Source organism: Perognathus longimembris, chromosome 6 (assembly GCF_023159225.1).
Source record: "Perognathus longimembris pacificus isolate PPM17 chromosome 6, ASM2315922v1, whole genome shotgun sequence".
NCBI classification, from domain to species: Eukaryota; Metazoa; Chordata; class Mammalia; order Rodentia; family Heteromyidae; genus Perognathus; species Perognathus longimembris.
The window spans coordinates 40,988,220-41,011,377 of NC_063166.1; the positions used below are offsets into that span (position 1 = coordinate 40,988,220).

General features: G+C 37.7%; 1 protein-coding gene across 7 annotated transcripts in view; it reads left to right on the forward strand.

Annotated features, from left to right (window-relative positions):
- The window catches only part of Rbms3 (RNA binding motif single stranded interacting protein 3), a 760,386-nt gene that overhangs the window by 484,683 nt on the left and 252,545 nt on the right, over positions 1–23,158 (forward strand). For all 7 annotated transcript variants that reach the window (XM_048348593.1, XM_048348596.1, XM_048348594.1 and 4 more), the window contains one exon: positions 8,887–9,044. In XM_048348593.1, coding sequence (XP_048204550.1) covers positions 8,887–9,044 — 158 coding nt within the window. The remainder of the gene's footprint in view (positions 1–8,886; positions 9,045–23,158) is intronic.

A 23,158-nucleotide genomic window follows, 5' to 3' on the forward strand; every position in this document is an offset into this window, starting at 1 on the left:
AAGCCAAGGTGCTCAGGCCCTGAGTCCAAGGCCCAGGACTGGCTAAAAAAAAAAAAAAAAAAAAAAAAAAAAAAAAAAAAGAAAGGAAAGCCAGCCTCTGCATGGGCTGTCAGCAGCACCATTATGTTTCACAATGGGCCTCTGTTGTTAGTTATCTGAATCAACTCCTTATTATAACTGACGACATGAACTCCAGCTACCTATGCTGTGTTTCTATTAAACTTGATAATTTAAAATTTCTTAGGGAATCATTCTTACTGGCTTTTATTTTAGGGAAATTGTTCATATGGGCTCTTATTATTTTAAAGAAATTGTTCTTGGGTTGTTTGTGGGGTTTTATGATTCCTCTTTTTGGAGATTTTTGTTTGCTTTCTTGCTTGTTTTCTTGCTTTGCTGGTACTGAGACTTGAACTCTGAAACTGTGGAATTGCCTTTGATATGCTTTCTTGCTCAGCTGACACTCTATCACTTGAGCTGTTCCTTCAGTTTGGAATTTTGCTGAGTAATTGGAGATGAAGACTCAGACTTTTTCATACCTGAACTGGCCTTTAAACTTAACCTTCCAGATCTCACCCGCCTCAGTAGCTTGGATTACAGGTGTGAGCCACTAGCAAGAAAACTGACAATCAGCTTTCTTGAACTCCATCACTCTGTGGGATGGGAGGAATGAAATTGCCCTCTGTCTCCTGATGGATGAAGAAGAGAGTCACAGGTCATTTTGCAGTTGTGACAGGGGCCATGTGCATTGGGAACTATTTAGGTGAGACTATTTCCTACAGTTCTTTTCTTCTCTCTTCATTTTGGTTTCCAAGAATCTTAGGGGAAGGTTGTACATCTCACATTACCTGGGAAAAAATGGTGATTTTTTTTTCCCAAAGAATTTAGGAAACCTAGTGTAAAGGTCAGTAAAGGCCATTATTTTCTTACGCTAAGGATTTAACAAAGTTAACTCATGACATTGATAAGAGTTTTTCAGAGAAACCAAACAAAGAGAATCCACATGTCTCTATCTCTCAGTTTACTGTGCAGAATGGAACTGTTTTTGAGAATTTGTTTCAGTTAGAGAGCTTGAGTTTCTTTGATGTTCTTTGTAGTCAGACAGTAGGATTGACCCAGAAAGGTCAACTTGTTTGTTTTACTCTGATCTTCAACTGATAGAAGATCTCCCATTCACCTCAGGGAAGGCAATCTTCCACACTTTGCCTATTTAAATATTAAACTTTCTCAAAACACCCTTACAAAATCACCTAGAATAGTGCATGACTAAGTATCTGGAGCCAAGTGAAATTGATGCATAAGATTAAATATTATACACATATAGTTTCCGGAAGTAAGTATAGCCCAAGGAACAAGCTTCTGCCATGTCTCTGATAGAGACAGAAAATCTCATTGTAACCAATGTGACACAGTTAAGACATCTTTCTATAAAGTTAAAATTAAGCAAGTTTCAAACTAACTGATACCTAGTTACATAGATTGCTGTGAGCCAACTCTGCTTCTCATTTGTAAAGTTCAGGTGGTAAAACTTTTCTTTCAACATGTGATAGTAGTACTAAAATGGTTACAACAGCACAGCGATTCAGTAAAACTGGGCATTGTAAATCTCCAATAGGTGTACATAATATAACCTTCAGTCTGTCTCTGTCAATGTGGTTATCTAGTTAAAATTAAATTTAACTTATGTTGAAAAAAAATCCACAAACTCCCCTTCACATAGGCAATGCTGTCTTCTAATCATCATAAAGAAAACAGCCCCAAACTCAGTAGAATACTGTGTTCCTTTTTTTTCAGTAATAAAGTAATAATAATTTCTCTGGAACTCCAAGGCCAAAGACCACACTAATGGTCAACTAGTGATGTGAAACTGATTTTTTTTTCTTTTTCTTATTTTTTTTTTTGGCCAGTCCTGGGCCTTGGACTCAGGGCCTGAGCACTGTCCCTGGCTTCTTTTTGCTCAAAGCTAGCACTCTACCACTTGAGCCACAGTGCCACTTCTGGCCATTTTCTGTATATATGGTGCTGGGGAATTGAACCCAGGGCCTCATGTATAAGAGGCAAGCACTCTTGCCACTAGGCCATATCCCCAGCCCGTGAAACTGATTTAATTATCTCATAGACTTATCTCACCCCTTGCCCTCAATTCTCCCTATTTAACCCAAAGTAAATATCTACCTCTAATGATGGCTAAAGATGTACTAAAGTGCTGTTTTCCCATGAATGCCATACAATAAAGCTTTCTCTACCTTCACCATATCTCTTTATTTGGCATATGGAGGTAAGTGGCTAAACTGAACTTGGGACTCCTGGGCTATAGGTTTGGGGCCTAAAAACAAAGTTTCAATCACAGGAAAAGTTATTTTTATATTTGTGGGTAAAAAAAAAATCAGTCTTTGTACCTATAAATAATACGGAGAATACTTGTGTAACTTTTTTGTGAGTTCTGACAAAACAAAATGATATATCACTGTTGTAAGAGAAGCCTTATTTTGAAGGATCCAATCTTGTAGTCTTCTTTATTGAAACATTAGAAGTCTGCAGGCTTAATTGTCACAAAGACCTACAGCCTGCTTATACATTTAATACTGTTAGAAAACAGGACCAGAGGGGAAAGAGCAAAAACAATACCAACAAACCAATTCAGCTCCACTGTAGAACTAAGGTGGGAAGCCATAGTGACTAGAGAACAGCCAGGAGACAGGACACAGGATGCAGATTCACATGGCATGGCATAAGGCCTCCTGAGCTGGTCCCTTAAGTAGGGTCAGGTCAGTGGTCAGGGTCACAGGAAGCTCTCACTCCCAGGCATTGGATTAACAGGTTTGGTAACCAATTGACCAAGTGCCTGCTCCTGTCTCCAGGAATTCCGGCACATCCATCACCTGGTGTGGGTGGACTTCACCTTCCCCCAGTATAAAGACAAGATGTCAGGCCCTACCATTCACCATGTGGCCAAGATGGCATTGGTCAAACCTGACCTCCTTACTTCCGCATGAAGTCCCTATACAGACAAAAATGATAGCAAGGGAACGAAAAAGTGGAGAATAGTGACAAGCATGACAAAATGTTCTGATGTTGGGAGCATAGAGGAGAAAAGAAAAGGAATAGTCCAGACTCCATCACCAAGTGAGGACTGTTTATTGAGGAACACCAAGAGGCACAGATCTTCCCACGGAATTGAAGGTTGTGCTAGGGGTAGAATTTGGAACGAGGTTTATATAGGTTCTGAGCAAGGAGGCAGGTTATTGAAAGTGCAATTAGGTCTAGGAAGTTGGGGCTTTTCTTGTTGGTCCACAAAGGGTTGTTTACAACTGGACCTGGGTGAGATGTCCTGCCTGTATATCAAAGCAGGTTCTCATATTGAGGTTCTGCCTGGTGCCTGCATATCAAAGCAGGTTCAGTTCGCATATTGAGGTTCCCCCTGGTGTCTGTATGGGCCTGAGGCAATGGGGTGGGGGGTCAATCCTTCACTAGATATGTGAACTGTAGTAATAGACTTATATAAACTAGTATCTAAAGTGGATAAGTAGAATGCTAATTGAGAATTTAAAACTCCTAGGTTTATCTGTAACTTAAACTAATGCTTGAATGGCCAAAAAGATTCAATTAAGGATTTGGAGTTTTAATCTTTGTGCTAAGACTACATTGAACTCGAAGTTACATTTGCTAGTTATTTAAATTTAAAAGTAAAGATAGTGTCATAAATTTGTTACACTATTAGACCCAGTATTAAAGACACTGTATCTATTACTAGTGTGTGCTAACTAGTTGAGTATGCCTTGCTAAATCACCATATCTCTAACATTTTCTACATTTATTAAACAATATAATTAGATGAGATGTCCCCTATGTTCATTTGAAGCCACTTGATCTTCAAAATTTAGAGAAAAAAAAATTGATTATCTTTCTTTCTTGCATGAGAAATTCCCCCCCCCCCAAAAAAAAATACTTTTAGCACCAATCAACTTTTTGAAAATGACCATCAATTTAGGAGGTTTGATTTATAAATAAAATTGGAAATTGAAAAATGTATATAGTACTCAAAAGTTATTTCTGTGCTGAGCCATTCTCTTGTCATCCAACATATTCCAGACTAATGCATTTCAATGAACAGAATAACTTAATGAATAACACTGCCCAAAGCCACATTCTTCCTGTGCATACAAATGAAGGAACCATTCCATCCAATACTCTATTGTCTTTGTGAATGCAAATTAAGGAGTTGGCCTTGTTTGAATTTGGATTCAAGAAATAGTCTGCTGGGCTTTCCTTGGTGTGTTAGGCTCTGCATATTTATGGTGTATTATTTTGAGTAGCTACAGTGTATTCAACATTGGGAATTTGGGAAATGGGTTTGTATTAGGATAAATTGGTGCAGTGCTGCCTAGATGAAAAGGAAAACTGTAGCATCTAGGACCAGGAGTGGGATGTGTGTGCAAAGGACTCAGAGATTTGAATAAACTTTCACTGGAGAATTGATGAGGGGTTGCCACTTCTCAGTGTCCACACAAAATCAAAGGTACTTGAGATCAACATGGAAAAAGCACTTCAAGGTGTCTTACCAAACAAGGAGCGCCTCACAAGTGAAAGTTTTAATCCAGATGTAGGAAGAGAGAAACATTCCTTGCTCCATATATAGAAAATAAGACTTAAAAACCTAAAATGACAGCTGTTACCTACTGCCTTTATTCCTCCAAGCTGGAGTAATACACCTGGTAGTCTAGTAGCTCCCAACCTTTAGGCAATGGTTCTGGGTAGCCAAGATGGGTCTTACAATACAGAAATGTCTCTAGGTCTTCCCAAAACATAGGGGCATGAGGTAAGCTTTAGGACTTCCTTCCCTCTGGTAAGTTACACCTTATCATCTCTATCCCAAATTCTACCATCTTAAAGGAGAGGGTCATTTTGATAGGGTGCACAGGTTAGGTCTCTCGAGTCTTTTAACTTAGCATTTAAATGGATGGAGGTTAAGTGCTTTGGAGTTGCTTCCTGGTTCCAATGTCTGTGCCTGGCACTGTTAATATTTATTAAAAATAATTTATCTGTCTATTCAACTATCTCTCCTGCTTCAAAACTACAGCACATTCAAAGGTACTGTCATTCATTGATAGTTTCTAAGTTAGTTACTGCAGTAACTCAAGTTACCAGGTATACATTTCTAGATGCATTTTCCCAAGGAAGATGAGTAGATCTAGGCATGACAGACAGGACTCAGAAATCAGGTCATAAAAATTATTTGTGTTTTTTTAAAATTAATTCTGCTTCTGCCCAGTTTGAAACAAAGCAGAATACAATACCTCAGTGTAGTGCTAATGTACACCTAACACTTCTCTTAATTATAAACCCCTTTGCAAAAAAAAATGAAGGAACCCAGAGTGTCAAAACCTCTGTAAACAATATCTCACTAGAATTGAGTAATACTCATTTGTTCCATGTTTTTGTAGTAACCTATTTATGGAGTAATACTGGCTTTTTACTTATTATAGAAATATAAAAGTGTGATTTTTCAATGAGCTTATTTAAGCCCTCAAGGTATGTTGACTCACAGCAAACTTTTAAATAAACAGTACATGACAGACAAAATTTTCTAAGATCTGATATGCAAATGTGGGACAGTGGGAGCAACATTGGATTGCATTGGAAGCTAAGAACTCAGTTGCACAATCTGACTCTGTTACTAATTATCAGATTGTCCTGGGGCCAGTTGATGAATCTTTCATGCCCCTATTTCCTCATTATCCAATAAGTATAATGATATTTGCCAAACAACCTTTGCAGTAATGATGTGAAAATTAAAATTAAGCAATTGAAAGTTTTATGTGCCTAAGGTTCATTATTATGTTTTGGAAATAATCATTTTTATTTCTTTTTCATCAGCTGGGGGAAGAAGAAAGGCATAAAGAAAAAGGAAGAGAGAAAGAGAGAGACAGAGAAAAAGGAAGGAAGGAAAGAAGGAAGGAAGGGAGGGAGGGAGAGAGGGAGGGAGGGAGGGAGGAAAGAAGGAAGGAAGGAAGGAAGGAAGGAAGGAAGGAAGGAAGGAAGGAAGGAAGGAAGGAAGGAAAGAAGGAAGGAAGGAAGGGACAAGAAAGGGAACTTTATAGGCATTCCAGAAAATATAATTTGTACTTTCTTCAATGACCATGCCATTCATTGGTTATAATTGTAGTGTATGTAGGTAGGAGTGTGTGTGTGTGTGTGTGTGTGTGTGTGTGTGTGTGTGTGTGTGTGTATGTGTGTGTGGTAGATAAGAAAATGAACTTTGGTTGTGCATTTCTTACACAAAACTCTATTCCTAAAAAATAATAAAAAGGTAGTTGTCTTTTCCACAGAGATTATTCTTTAGTTTTTGCCATTTTCTGTGGGATTAAATGCTTGAATTGTAAGTTACATTGAAAAATGAACACAGTAAGAGGTCATATTAATCTCAAGGCTTAATAAATATATTATGACCTATTATGCATATTTAGAACTATGAAAAATAATGGAGTTCAGTTTGGTTTCAAAATTGTCTCTTGGAATCTTGCTTATTATAATTTTTCATTATATTTAAAACTGAAAAAGATTTTTATTGTCATATACATCTTCAAGGACTTCCTCTTCCAATTTAATGTCTTGTTTATCCTTGAATTTAAAGGTTTCTGTTCTGGTGAAAATGAAATGGTTGCATTAATAGTCCAATATATTTTGAAATTAACAATTAGTTGTTTTATGATGGCTGCATTTTATTTTGGCAATACAGCTAAGTTTCAACATACATAAATTCTTCTGTGATCAGAGAATATTCACCTATACAAATGATGCTAACAATAGTGACTTGGTTTCCCATTCATTATATTAAGCAATTCTTTTTAATACACTGTCATCACTGAATTAGAAATGATAGACATAAAGATCTAATTTGCATGGAAAATTTATGTTTGGTCTAGGTTAGAGCAGCTGATAAAGGCTTGGTCTTGAGCAGAGATTGCTTGACCCACACTCAGTGTTTCTAGCCAACCCTGAGAATTTGCGTTGTTCATAAGCTCCTGATGATATTGGTCCTATACTTGAGAGATCACAGCATATGTGAGACCCTTTAGTGTAATAGAAGGCAAACTGGAGGGCAAGAAAGCCCTGGGCTTTGACAACAGTCATTTGTCTGCTCTAGATATATATTTGTGCTGGTACTAGGGCATGAACTCAGTTCTTTGCACTTGCTTGACTTTCTCATTCAAGGCTGGTCCTTGAGACCTACTCCAACTTCTGGGGAGTTTTGTTGCTGCTTAATTGGAAGAAACAACCTCATGGTCTTTTCTTCCCAGGGTCGTTTCAAACACCAGTCCTCAGATCTCAGCTTCCTGAATAGGTAGATTACAGGAATGAGACACCTGAACTGGGTTCACTCTGGATTTGATAGGATATACTGTGTAAACTTGAAAATTTACACTTTGTGTATTAATTATGGACATATTTATTGGGAATATTGAGTAACAATGCATTGTGAGTGCTTTGAGCACATCACTGAAGCATCAGGATCTATAGTTATGGTCATTAGAATGGTAATAAAACTAGTGATTTGATAATAACAATAGTGGCTACATAATAGAAAAGAATATAGTAATATATCTTTTCATCCATGGCTTTACTTTTTTTTGTCTTTCATTGTCATAGTCATTACTACAATCTGAAAATATTGCATAGAAAAATTCCAGAAATAAGTTTATAACCCTAATTCATAGCAAGCAATGAATAAGCTTTAAATTTCCCTTTCAATAGATGAAATCTCCCATTGTCTTGCTCTGTCCTTCCTTGGCTGTGAGCTACCTCTTGGTCCAGTGCATCCATGTACGATATCCTACCCTCCTGTTTAGTCACTTGATAGCCAGCCCAGTTCTAAAGTCCAGTGTTGCCATATGGCAGTGTTCATTTTCAGTAAGTCTGGTTTTACTTAATATTGTCGTCCAAGTGCAAAAATAGAGATGCTGGCAACTCACAGACCCCAGAGAAGCTGTAGAGGCAAAGATTCACAATGTGAGAAATATATATGTGAAATTTGATTAAATGTGTAGTGCAAATGAGCCTTCTGTCTGTAAAATTATGTAAAATGAAAAGCAAATGCATTCTGGTTTGGTGACTGCTCCTCAGTCTGCAAAAGCACAACTAAGCACAACATGTGCTTAGTTAAGACAGAAAAGGCCTTAAATTATACCACTCTCTGTGGTTTGTGCCATCCATTAGTGCTCTTAGGATGATGGATCACTGGTGGATAAGAGTTGGGGCCACTATATCCATATTTAGCCTTGTTTAGTTGCAATAAAACATTATTTATCCTTTGTAAAGAAAGCTGGACAGAAAGCTTGGCTTTCAGTGATGCCATTATTTCTATGAGGAACAATCTAAACAGGACAAGAGATTTAGTAAAAAGAACTCATAGCCAAGAGCCAGTGCTTCATGCCTGTAATTCTAACTGCTCAGGAGGCTGAGATCTGAAGATGCCAGCCTAGGCAGGAAGCTCACTGAGACTCTTATCTCTAATTAACCACCAGAAAACTGGAAGTGGTGCTATTGCTCAAAGTGGTATAGTGCCTTGAGTGCAAAAGCTCAAGGATAGCTTCCAGGCCCTGAGTTCAAGTCCCACAACTGAAATAAAAACCTCATTCCCAGATGTGGTTGTACATACACCATTATCCCAACACTCAGGAGGCTGAAGCAAATTCTGGACTAGCCTGGTCTATATAAAAGACTGTCTCAAAACAAACAAAAAGCAAAAGTAATGTCTAGTTTAAGGCACTTTCAGGAGTGTTAGAGATTAGAATCTTGATCACAATTTAAGTAGATGTATCTCCATTTGTTTAATATTTCTCAGCATTCAGAATTTACTGAGGGCATTTATCTCTTTCCTTCCCTTAGCAACAAGAGCAAGACCCAACAAATCTCTACATCTCAAACCTCCCCATTTCTATGGATGAGCAGGAACTTGAGAATATGCTGAAACCCTTCGGACATGTCATTTCCACAAGAATCCTTAGAGATGCTAATGGGGTCAGCAGAGGCGTTGGTTTTGCCAGGTAAAATTGCTTCTCTCCAAATCACCTGTGTGTTACCTCTCTTCCCTCCTTCTTCTTGTAAACCCATTCCTTTCTAATACTAGAGCCCAAAGCAATAGAATATGTAAAATAAAATGAAAAAAGGTAGCTTATCTAACTTGTCATCTTCACATTGTATTTGCTAAACTACCTCCATAGATTGTGGGGAAGAGCCTGTAATCATAACAATACCCATGCTTGAGTCCCAGGCCTCTGTGCTTGCAGAGGAAAAAAAAAAAACCCAAAACATTGCCAATTCCAGCTAGGAATATTAATTGCCCAAGAACCTATGTGATGATCTGAACACCCATAGGCTCTGCACTCTGCATTGACTTCGAAAGAACAGAGATGATAATTTCTCAGTGAGAAAAGAGTAATGTTAGGTGGTACTAAAAATCCCAGAAATACAAGGAGAGGTCAAGGAGTTGTTGGTCTGTAAGAGGCTCTAGCTGTGTCTTTTTTGTTACTTGGGGCAGAATGTTGTTATTTGGGGGGAAAAATGTATTTCTTTATTTTGGGGAAAGAAAATTTAAGAGAATGATTATAAAAGAGGATCTTGGGTCTTGGCCAGGAATGAAGTTAAAATGATTTTATCTACATGAAAAACAAATCTAAAGATACCACAGAAAAAAGGAACTGCCCAATGACATGAGAAATTAATAAATTGATGTCTCCCTTCTCTCTTCACACCCGTGTGTCCCCAGCTGACGTAATTTGTATGGATAGAAGAATATTAGGAGTCACTGAAGTCAGGGCACTGCAGTGAGAAGTGTCTGCTCAGGAAATTCCCTGCTATAACTTGGAACCCTGGTCTCAAGCAAATCAAGACCCACTTACAAATGCAACGAACAGAATACCACTATTAAGTGGTCAGTGACTTTCATAAGGTCAAGGACCCTGCCTTGAAGTTAGTTATATTCTCCATAATATTCTGTACATAGTAGACCAGTAGATTTATGCAAATTATATGAGTGATGGTTAGGATAAAAATAAACAAAATTATAAAAAATCTCCTGGCTTTAAGGTGCACATAAGACATTTACTTCCAGGATATTGACAACTGCTGACTTTCAATCAAGGCAGAGAGTGACATCCAGATTTCTGAATGGTCCCCATGCATCCACTGCCAGAATCCTCATGGGGTTCTTAGGAATGACTGCCATGTTTACCCAGACAATAAGCCCATTTCCATCCTATTCTCCAAAACCTTTCTAATGAATTGCTCCTTTATTGGCACCTCTGTTGGCAAGTATATCTGTTTCAAATTCATCAGGAGAGCACATTTTCTTCTGTTTTTAATTAAATTAATTTATTTATTGTCAAAGTAATGTGCAGAGGTTACAGTTTCATACATAAGGCGGTGAGTATATTTTTGTATCACACTGGTAACCTTCTCTCTCATTTTTCTCCCATCCTCCTCCCTCCCCAATTCCCTCCCCACTCCACCTCGAGTCCTACAGTTGGTTTACAGCATATTATCTTTGTAAATGTTGCTGTTGCATTGGTTTGCCTTTTAATCTATTTCTCTCAATTTTGATTTCCCCCTTCCCTTCCCTAGTTCTGATAAATGTACATACACTACGCAGGGTACCAAAATCAGTTACAGTGACATCAGGGGTAAAACCATGGGGAAGAAACAGAAAAGAAAAAGGAATAATTTCACATGGTACATTGAAAATAACAACAATGGAAATCCACTTATTTCCATAACTTGAGAGTTCATTTCACTTAGCATCATCTTATGTGTTCATATGTACATAGCTATTGTGCTACTGTGATTTCAGCTAGGACTATCCTAGATGAATACTGATTATTACCAAATCCTTCCATTTCCTTATTAGTGGGCCAATGTCATTCCTTCGGATAGAAATATTGTGTATATGTACCATATTTTCTTGATCCATTGAGGGGCATCTGGGTTGGCTCTATACTTTGGCCATGGTAAATTGTGCTGCAATAAACATAGTTGTGCTGGTAGCTTTAGTGTGGTCTTGCTTACAAGCAATTTGCCTTTGAGTAAATGCTCAAAAGTGGTGCTACTGGGCCATAGGTGAGCTCTATGTTTAGCCTTTTGAGGAGCCTCCAAACTGCTTTCCAGAGTGGTTGAACAAGTTTATTCTCCCACCATCAGTGTAGTAAGGTTCCCTTTTGGCCACATCCCAAACAGCATCTGTTGTTATTAGTGTTCCTGATAATGGCCATGCTTACTGAGGTGAGGTGGAATCTCATTTATATTTTGATCTGCATTTCTTTTATGGCCAGAAATGTCAAACACTTCTTCATGTGCCTCTTGACCATTCTCTCTTTAAGTCTTCAGCTCATTTATTAAGAAGACAGTTGTTTCTTTGAGGATATGTTTTGGGGGAACTTAATTTTTTGAGTTCTATATATATTTTAGATATGAGGCCCTTCTCTGTTGTATGGCCAGCAAAGATCTTCTCCCAATCTGTGAGCTTCCTATTTATCTTGCTAGCTATATCCTTTGGCATGAAAAAGTTCTGCAGTTTGATGCAATCCTATTTGTCTAAACTTTCTCTGATTTGCTGTGTTTCTGGACCTTTGTTAAGAAAGTTTCAACCTGTGCCAAAGAGCCCACACGTTTCTCTTATTCCTTCTTGCAATGTTTTCAGGGTATCTACTTTTACTTCAAGGTCTTTAATTCATTTGGAATTGATTCTGGTGCAGGGTGATATATAAGGATCTATCCTTAGTTTTCTACAGGTGTTTAGCCAATTTTGCCAGCATCATTTGTTGAAGAAGCTGTCTTTCTTCCATCCTATTGCTTTGGCTCCCTTATTCGAAGATTAAATGGCCATAGGTCTATGGGTTCATTTCTGGTTCTTCAGTTCTCTTCCACTGGTCTTCAGGCCTGTTCTTGTGCCAATACCAAGCTGTTTTTATTGCTATAGCTTTGTAATGGAGTTTGAAGTTTGGTATTGATATTCCTCCAGCACTATTTTTCCTGCTTAGGATTGTTTTTGCTATTCTAGGTATTTTATTATTCCATATGAATTTTTGGATTGCTGCCTCCATTTCATTAAAGAATGGTGTTGGGCTATTGATGGATATTGAATTGAATTTGTAGATAGCCTTTGGAAGTATTGCCACTTTCATGATATTAATCTTTCCAATCCAGGAGGATGGGCGGTTTTTCCATTTTCTTAGTGCTGTTTTAATTTTCTTTTTCAGATTTTTAAAGTTTTCATTCTTTGGTTAAGGTTATTCCTAAATATTTTATATTTTTAGAGGCTGTTGCAAAAGGAGTTGTTTTCCTGATTTCAGCCTTGCTGTTCTCATTGTTTGCATACAGAAAAGCCATTTATTTTTGAGGATTTATTTTATATCCTGATACTTTGCCAAAGTTTTGCATCAGCTCAAGTAGAGTAGAGTAGAATAGGAGTAGAGTCTATGGGATTCTTTAAATACAGGATCGTGTCAACTGTGAAAAGAGAAGAGAGTTTTACTTCATCTTTCCCTATTTGGGTGTCCTTTATATTTGCCACTTGCCTTGTTGTTCTGGCTAGGAATTCTAGTACTATGTTGATGAGGAGTGGAGAAAGTGGACATCCTTGTCTTGTTCGTGATTTTAAAGAAAATGGCTTTAATGTTTCACAATTAAGTATAATGCTAGCTGTAGGTTTGTCATATACCACTTTTATTATATTCAGGAATGTTCCTTGGAATCCTAATTTCTCCAAATCTTTCATCATAATGGGTTTTGGATCTTGTCAAATGCTTTTGCCATGTTTATAGAAATAATCGTGTGATTCTTGCCCTTGCTCCTATTGATATGAATTACGCTAATTGACTTGAATATATTGACTTGCTAATTGACTTTGCATCCCTGGAATGAATCTGGTTTGATCATAGTGTATAATTTTTTGATGACTTGTTGAAGTTGATTGGCCTTCAAAGCAGAACTCACACTCTCAAACTCTCACACTCCCCAAACTCTTCAATGAAATTGAAAGTTCACTATCAAACACTACTGACTCTAAAAACACAAATAGACCCAAATACATTGATTGTTGGAGACTTTAAGACACCATTGTCACCTCTGGACATATCAACACTCTAAACTCAACAAAGAAACCTCAGAACTAAACAATTGCATAGATCAACTAGATTTAACCATCACCAAAATATTCTACCCAGAAACACCAGATTATGCATTCTTCTCAGCAGCACATGGTACATTCTCCAAAATAAGTCACATTTTAGGGCACAAAGTATATATCTACAAATTCAGAAATACTGAAATAATTCCCTGCATTCTCTCAGACTACAATGGAATAAAATTAGAGCTCAACACGAAAATCCTGCAACTCATGGAGAATGAACAACATATTGTTGAAGCTCCGATGGGTCATTGAAGAAATTAAAACAGAAATTTAAATGTTTATGGTATTTAACCAAAACAAGCACACAAAATACCAGCTCCTTTGGGACACAGCAAAGGCAGTACTCAGAAGAAAATTTCTATGTCTGAGTGCCTACAATAACAAGTTTTAGAGATCTCAATCCAACGGTGTACCTGAAGCTCCTTGAAAAAGAGCAAAAAGCCAAACCCCAAGTCAATAGATGGAAGCAAATAATTAAAATTAAATCAGAATTAAATGAATTAGAGTAAATAACAAAACAAAACAAAGTATCAGCAAAACAGAGTTGGTTTTTCGAAAGAACAAAATCGACAGACCCTTAGAAAATCTTACCAAAAAAGAAGCAAACACGTTTTTTAAGTTCTGATTTTTTTGTGGCATTTTGTTTGTTTGTTTGCTTTTTCATTTTGTACAGTTGATTATTTTACTAGAGTTGCCTTAAAATGTGTAGATTAGGTGGCCTAAATAACAAAAAAATTAATTTTGGGGGCAATAAGCTGGAAGTCAGAGATGAAGGTATAATTATAGTTATTTTTTGTGATGCTTTCTGTTCGTAGGTCCTATCTTCCCTTTGAGTCTACATGTGGCCTTCTGTACAGTTTATATCCTGATCCATTCCTCTAATGGACACATGTGTAAGGGGCTTATTCTAACTTAATTACCTCTTTAAAGATTCTATCTCCAAGTTAATCCTGCCCTTAGGTACCAGGAGTTAAGACTACAACAAATGAGCTTGTTGCAATTCAGATTGGAAGACAATGTTTGTGATATTTGCTTCTCTCACATTGATCCTTGATATATGTTTAGGATTTAGTTAAATGGAATCATAACTTTTAAAAATAATACAGAGCCAAGTAATACACACTGCAAGATAATTCTCTGATTATGTGTAATATTATCATGAAAGAGAAACATGTACAACCATTTTTAAGAACTAAGGAAAATTAATATTTATCTATTTATTATCGTTTATTGGTTTGTGTATTTATTGGCTAATACCATGCTTTGTACTCATGGCTTTGAACTTTTTCAGCTTGCTTGCTAAACTGGTGTTTTACCATGTGAGCAAGACTCCAGCCTGGCATTTTGCTAATTACATCGTGGAGGTGAATTCTCATGGCCTTTTTGCTTCAGACAGCTTCAGATAGCAGTATTCTGGATCTCAGCTTCCTGAGTAGGCATAGTGGGATTACAGGCATCAGACACCAGTGGCTGACAGAAAAGGTAGCACTTTTTATTTTATTGTTTTTGTGTGGTAAATATACGAAGGGGTTACAGGTACATGAATCAGGTACAACCAGTACAATTCTTTTTGAACCATTTTCCCCCTTCTGTTACTCTCACCTAATCTTTCCATCCCATCCACACCCATAAGACATCCAGTTCATTTCTGCATACTGTTGGGTGAGTGTCACTCTTGTATTTGTTCATTCTTGTTCCACCTTTTGGGTGTCATTCTTTATCCTCCCAAATACAAAGAAGGTAATATGCAGTACAAAAGAAAAAAAAACAGCAACAATGCCAACTAAAGAGTATCTCTTGTTGCCTTTTTCTGTAGTTCATTTCATAGAATATTATTTTATATGATCACCTGTCCATAGCTATTGAGCCTTTGCCCACTACATCTATGTTTAGCCTCCTTTGGACTCTGTATATTAATGACTAGGGTCCTATATAATTTATCATGTCCCAGTTTTATTTATTTGTTTTGGTAATCAAATGTGTTTACTTGTATATTTATAGGCACCTTTTAGTTACCAAAAAATGAGATATGCAGCCTATGTTTTTGTTGTAGCTTACTTTCCTTAATATAATACTTTGCAAATCTTTCCATTTCCTTACAAATGCTACAATATCATTCTTTATGATGGATGAGTAGAATTCCATTCTATCAGATCTATCTATTGATCGATCAATCGATCTGTCATCTATCTATCTATCTATCTATCTATCTATCTATCTATCTATCTCTCACATATTCTTTACCCATTTTTCCACTGAGGGGCATTTAGGTTGATTCCATATCTTCGCTATGGTAAATAATGCTGCAGTAAACATGGTTGTGCTGGTGGCTTTCATCTGTCCTGGTTTGTGATCCATTAGATAAATGCCTAGGAGTACAATTTCTGGGTCATAGGGAAGCTCTATGTTTATTCTTTTAAGGAATCACCATCCTTCTTTCCAAGTTTACATTCCCCCCACCAATGTGATAGGGTTCCCTTTGGCCACATCCCTACCAGCATTTGTTACTGTTAGTTTCCCTAATAATGGCCATTCTAACTGGAGTGAGGTGAAATCTCAATATTGTTTTTATTTGCATTTCTTTTATGGCCAGAGATGTTGAGCACTTCTTCATATTTCTATTAGCCATTCTTTTTTAATCTTCTGAGAAATCTCTCTTTAAGTCTTTAACCATTTATTGATTGGGTTGTTATATTTTTGAGGGGTTTTTGGGTGAGGGTAGGTTAATATTTTGAGCTCTAAGTAGATTTTGGATATGAAGCCCTTATCTGATTTATATCTAGTGAAATCCAGGCCATTTCTCTATATAATAAAGGTTGTACATGACAAACCTACAGCCGGCATTATACTTAATGGGACAAGTTAAAACCATTCTCCCTAAAATCAGTAACAAGACAAGGATGCCCACCCTCTACTTCTCTTAAACATAGTGCTGGAAATCCTAGCAAGAGCAATAAGGCAAGAGAAACACCTAAATGGGATCAAAATAGGGGAAGAAGAAGTAAAGCTATCCCTCCACCAACATGATCCTGTATTAATGAGCCCTATAGATTCCACACTCAAGCTACTTGAGTTGATTTGAAACTTTGGCAAAGTAGCAGTTATGAAATCAACCCACAAAAATCAGTAGCCTTCTTGTATGCCAACACTGAGAAGCATGATGCTGGAATCAGTAAGCAATTCCATTTGTGAAAGCCTAAACAATACTTAGGAATTCACTTAACCAAAGATATGAAGGATCTCAACCGTGAAAACTTTAAAACTCTGAAAAAAGAAATTGAAGCAGACCTAAGGAAATGGTAAAACATCCCATTCTCCTGGCTGGGAAGAATTAACATAGCAAAGATGGTAATTCTGCCCAGAGCAATATACACATTCAAAGCACTACCCATCAAAATCCCAACAACTTTCTTCAAACAAGCAGAGAAATCAATCCAAAAATGTATATGGAATAATGAAAGACCCAGAACAGCAAAAACAATCCTTAGCAGGAAGAACAGTGCTGGAGGAATATCTAGACCAAACTTCAAGCTTTATTACAAAGTCATAAAAATAAAAACAGCTTGGTACTGACACAAGAATAGGCCTGAGGACCAATGGATCTGCATAGAAGACCCAGAAATAAGCTCACAAACATAAAGCCACCTAATATTTCATAAGGGACCCTAAAACACAGGTTGGAAAACAGACAGCCTCTTCAACAAAAAGTGATGGCAAAATTGCACGAAGCCAAACTTCCTAAAACAAATACAGAATCACAGCAAAATGAAGAAAGGCTGTTTGCATGGGACTATATCAAATGGAAAAGTCTCTGCCTAGCAAAGGATATAGATAGCAAGATAAATAGAAAATTCACAGAATGGAAGAAATGTAGCATTTAAAACTGGTATTTTGGGCTGGGGATATAGCCTAGTGGCAAGAGTGCTTGCCTCGGATACACGAGGCCCTAGGTTCGATTCCCCAGCACCACATATACAGAAAAACGGCCAGAAGCGGCGCTGTGGCTCAAGTGGCAGAGTGCTAGCCTTGAGCGGGAAGAAGCCAGGGACAGTGCTCAGGCCCTGAGTCCAAGGCCCAGGACTGGCCAAAAAAAAAAAATGGTATTTTAGTCCTACTTTGGATGTAGCCTCTTCCTACTCCCAATAAATTTTACATATAGAAGTAATAATGAATCTTTAAACTTTCAAGTCTGATCATGTCAGCATCTGCTTACCAGCCCTCTGATGTGGCCTGAGTTTTGTCCATTGCTGGCCTCTGAAGCATCAATGCCAGCATCATTCTCCTTCCTGTCCTTGGACTTCCTGCATCGTGACCAGAGCACATATTGCCCTTGTCTGGCTTTCTCTCTCTGACCATTTCCCTGCCTTCTGCCCACTCAGCATTTGATGTTGACTAGAGCATATCTCTTCAAAGAGTCCTTCCCTGACCTCTATCCAGCTCTTTTGCACATATCTTCCTACACACAATATAAACATTTTATCTTTTTCCAATAAAATCGAGCAAAATTGCATTGAATTTGTTATTTACTTTCTATCTTCCTTCACTGTATTGCATGTCTGTTTGTTTTCTTAACTGTTTGTTTTCTCAACTCTCACCTTTCTCTGTTGGAAGGATGGAGGAATAGGTAGCTGGTGGTAGATTTTATAATTTGAGCATGCATTTATTAGTCACATTCCTCTACTAAAACTTAGGTCTCTATGCCCTAAATCATGTATTTCCTAGTTTCAGAGAGTGGTAAGTGTATTGGAAAAGAAAACATATGATTTTTTTTAATGACTAAGTAATGAAAAGAGAATGTGAGTCTTCTTTTTTGTGAGAAGGCAGAGAACTGGCTTGGAAAGAATTTAACTCTCTGTGAATCTTTCCTTTTAAATGCTAAGGAGCAGGATATCACATGATTAAACTCATTTGATGGGATAAAGAAAACAATTTTAGCTCTATCATATGTATATAGATCTATCCACATTCCTCCTTTATTATACTTAACATTTATTCCAAATTTTCTCAAATAATTGTACCAATTTAACTAACAAGATCACTCACAATGTCAACTGTGCCCAAGGCTGTTTCTCCTGTTTATTGTATGGGTGTATGGGTGGTGGGGGGAGGTCCTGAGTTCAGGACTCAGGACCTAGTTCAGGACTCAGGACCTGGGCCCTATTCATGAACTTCTTTTGCTCATGACCTAAGACTTGAGCCATAAGTCCACTTCCAGCTTTGTGGTGATTAGTTATAGATAAGACTTTCTCAAACTTTCCTGGTTGATGACTTTGAATCATAATCCTCATTTCCCATCTTCCTGAGTTGCTAGGATTACAGGAGTGAGCTACCAGAACCTGGCTGGTTCCTCCTGTCTGTCTCATGTATACTTCCCCTTCAGAGTTACTCAATAGAGAAGTTGATGTGAGTCCAGATGGTCTTGATTATCCCAGAGATAATCAAATAATCAAATGGGGGAAGCTCCTACAATGCATGGAGATGTTGTGGAACCTTGCTTCTTTAAGTTCCAGATTTGCAACATCAACATCACCTGAGAACATTTTGAAATACAAATTTGCTACCACTGATCTATTAATCAGAAGGCACAGTCAGAGAGAAAACAATGTGTGGATTTTATTCACCAATATTTGAGATGCCTCTATAGCTCTCTCTGTTCCTCGAGGAATTAAGATTGGTTCTCCATGTGTGTAGAAACTTAGACTTCTGGGCCCAGGTTCAATCTGCTTTGGTAGGTCTGTGATAGAACTCAGTCACTGCCTCTACCAAGCTCGGTTCCTGGCTAGTACTGCTGATGTGCAAACACAGAGATTGCTGCTGCTCCATTGTCTTCTATTTTTTTTTCAGATGTAGCCAGTTCCTGTTGATGCTTCTATCACACTTCATATCAGGCTTTTGGAAGAGACCACTAATCCATCTCCCCTCCTGCTTTCAGGGTGGAGACCATGGCTTATTCTTCATCTCTCTTTCAGCACCTACAATTCTGTCTCACCCAGAGCAGATCTGCAGTGCACATTTGATGACTACAGAAATCCCTCTGTTTTTATGTTTTAAAAATATTTTTGTTTCCATTATAGCCACATGCAGAGAGATAGTATTTATGGTAATGATAATCCAATGCCAAGGCAGAGAGTGCTGGATGGGAATACTAGAGTGAAATACAGTAGTATCAGCTAATTCAATTCATAAACTCTTTCTTCCTCTAACCATTCACAGTACTACCACTGTGATGAAAGGAATGTGCTATTCCAATTGGAAAAAAAATGTAGTCTATAACTGTATTTAGTAAATTGCACATTCTCAAAAATTGATGACAATCTCAATTTATAAAAGCATAATGAGACAGTGGTTCCTAACCATAATCCCAGATACTCAGGAGACCTCTATCTGAAGATCATGATTTGAAGCCAGCCCGAGAGAATGTTCAGGAGATGCTTACCTCTAATTAGCAAAAAGCCAGAAGTGGAACTGTGGCTCAAGGTATAGAGTGCCAGCCTTGAGCAGAAAAGCCAACTAGAGTATGAGACCCTGAATTCATGACAATACTGCCACCTACCCCCCACGCCCCACCAAGAACTATTCTTTTAGAGGCTTACTTTTGAATATTACTATTGGCTATTTTAACCACCCAATGGTTCTTAATGTGCAAGAGATGTTAAAATGTTTTTGACTAGAAAGACATTCCCCCATTATTTTTTAACTTCCAAGCTACACATTAATCTTCTTTGATAACCCTCTCTTCAAAGTAAAGAAGTACCTTTATTTTATATTTAAAACACCAGAATATCAAAGCATTCATTTGGATGCCAGTAGGGTACACAGACAGCACAATTAAAGAGTTTCCTGAGTTCCAGAATCTCTATACTGTCTGAAATTACAGAATTTTGCATTACATTTTTATGTTTTCTTTTATCTTTTTCACTCTCTAGTACCTTAAAACAACTTGGTAAGTTCCACCACCCTCCAGGCAGCATTTTTACAGCCAAGTTATAAACCTCTAAAAACAGAAGTTTATGGTGGGAATGCTAACAGTTGGACTCAGTCCTGCTGAACTAGGGGTGTGGGCAGACTACATTGCCTAAGAGTGGGAGTATCAAGACATAAATCAGCACATCTAGAGAGACATGGTGATGTATTCATGCTATCCATTCCCTATTTCCAGAATTGTGAGACCATTTGTCCAGGAAAGAAAATCACATGGCAAAGGTGTTAGAAGAGGCTGGTGAAGAGTGACCCACAGTGGTGACGGCATGGGGTGGGGAGGGGGCATCCACAGTTCGCTAGCATCTGGGAACACAGATCCTCTTTAAGAGACACGTTTACTGTACCCTGGGGAGCTAAAAAGCAGGAGAGACTACTGAACACAGAGACCTTTGTGGTGTGTGGCATTTTTGCTTCTCTTTAGTAGTCTTAATTTGATTCTCATGCAGCTTTGTCTGAGTGACTGTGAACACATGGACAACGTGTCCTGGTGCCTCCTTCCACCATGAATGAGCATGTTCTCCAAATAAACCATTCTGTTTTGTCTTCCTTTATACTAATTTAAGAAAATAAGGCTGCAATAGGCAAATACTAGCCTGATTATTAAAGACAGTATCCATAAAGGTTTAAATTTAGTTTTAAATGTTCTACTAATAATTCTGGACATCATTAGCATTTTATTAATTTGGTATTACGACCTGATACTGCTTGTGCTTTGTCTCCTCTCACTTCATGAAAGCGTAAGAGAAATGGTTCAGAAAAGAACACCATAGAACAAAATATAAAAAGATTTTAAAATATTATCAAGGAAACAGCAATTGTTTGCCTTTTAGACAAATATATGACACTTTAAAATGACCAACAAATCAGGTGTTGATGGCTCATGTCTGTACTCCTAGCTGTTCAGGAGGCTGCAATCTGAAAATTGTGGTTCAACACTAGTCAGCTCAATAAAGGCCTTGAAATTCTTTGTTTGTTTGTTTGTTTTTGTTTGTTTGTTTTTGTTTTTGCCAGTCCTGGGCCTTGGACTCAGGGCCTGAGCACTGTCCCTGGCTTCTTCTTGCTCAAGGCTAGCACTCTGCCATTTGAGCCGCAGCGCCACTTCTGGCCATTTTCTGTATATGTGGTGCTGGGGAATCGAACCGAGGGCTTCATGTATACAAGGCAAGCTCTCTTGCCACTAGGCCATATCCCCAGCCCCAGGCCTTGAAATTCTTATCTCCAATTAACCAGATAAAGTAGTGGAGTTCCAACCTTGAACAAAAAAGCTAGGAACTACCCCAACCCCTGAATTCAAGCTCTAATATTGGTATAAAAATAATCAAAGCTAGCAAATTATTTTATTTTTCTGAATTTCGAAATGTTACATAAGAGGTTACAATGTAACATGTCCATCTAATTGTCCAGTGCTTCTTGATCAGTCACCCTGTATTTTTAACTGTTTGAAATTCCTGTGTTAAAAGTTCTTTCCTGGGGCTAGGATTGTAGCTTTAGCTTAGCAGTAGAGTGCTTGCCTAGCATGCACAAAGCCCTGGGTTCGATTCCGCAGCACCACATGAGCAGAAAAAGCTGGAAGTGGGTTGTGGCTCAAGTGGCAGAGTGCTAGCCTTGAGTAAAAAGAAGCCAGAGACAGTGTTCAGGTCCTGAGTCCAAGCCCCAGGAATGGCGGAAACAAACAAACAAGAAACAGTTCTTCCCTTTACTTTGCCAGTTCTTTTACCATTACTCTCTAAAATCTATGGAACCAAGAAATCAAATGTGAGTAGAAGAAATCTCACAGGGGTAGATTCAGCTATATTTGCCCAGAAACAGGTTACTGTTGTGTGTGTGGAGACTGAAAAAGAATGTGGCTTTCTTTCATTTCCTTTGATAATTTTAATTCCTCTTTTATTGTCAACAAATGTGGTTCACTGACCAGGACTCTCCTGGTGCCCTATTCATCTTTATAATCTTTGTTTCTGTTTTGTGTGTTTCTCCTTATCATTTCTGTTGGTAATTTCTTCTTCTTTCTTTTCTTTCCCCTTTACCTGTTTGTCTAGTTTCACCATTACAAAGTCATGACCACAACTAGAAGACTCAGAATGTTGTCTTATTTTGTATATATGCGAAGCACTGGGATTTAAAACCAAATAACCAATGAACCAATTAACTAATTGTTAAACCAATTAACAAATATGTTATATTGAACCAAATGATTTGGTATCTGAAATGTTCAGGATTTACATTTTGCTGTATATAAACCATTAGAAATGCCTGGAGAAGGGGATACCACAATATTTGTTTTTTATTCATATAAAATAGACTACTATAAATATCTACATTCAAAAATTGGTGTGATGGTAAGACATCAGTTTTTGTGTGTGTCCCAATATTGGATCTTGAAATTAGGGCCAGGGTGTTGTTCCTTACCATTTTTTCTCAAGCCTGGTGCTCTAACACTTGAGCCATACCTCTATTTACAGCTTTTCACTTTTTAATTGCAGGTGAATCCAGTTCAAAGTCAGTCCTTAGGCTGGCTTTGAATTTCGGTCTTTAGATCTCAGCCACTTGAGTAGCTAGGATTGCATGAATGAACCTCCAGCACCCTGCTGAGAGAAACTTCTAAGGAATTATTTACTTATATGAAAGTGAATTTGTTGAACTGAATAATTCTGAAAAATTTGGCCACTCAACATACACAAGGCCTGTATGATTTCTTTGTTCCAGGTGACATTGTTCAAAAAAAGATATGTACTTGGATTTCTTTGTCCCATACCTGCTGTAAGCCTAAAGCATGACAAAGTCATTTGTAGATTCCAGAGGTTATGGTGAGTTCAGGTAAACATCTGCTACTTTACTGGCTAGTAGAGATTAAAGACTTAGAAAGACAGTCCATTACCTTTTATTCAGTATTTGTTCTATACTTTCAGATTTTAGTGAATTGGATTAATCTGTTTATTTTCCATGTATCTATGCTCATGACCATAGCTCTTCAGGTCAGAAATAATGTAGCCTGTA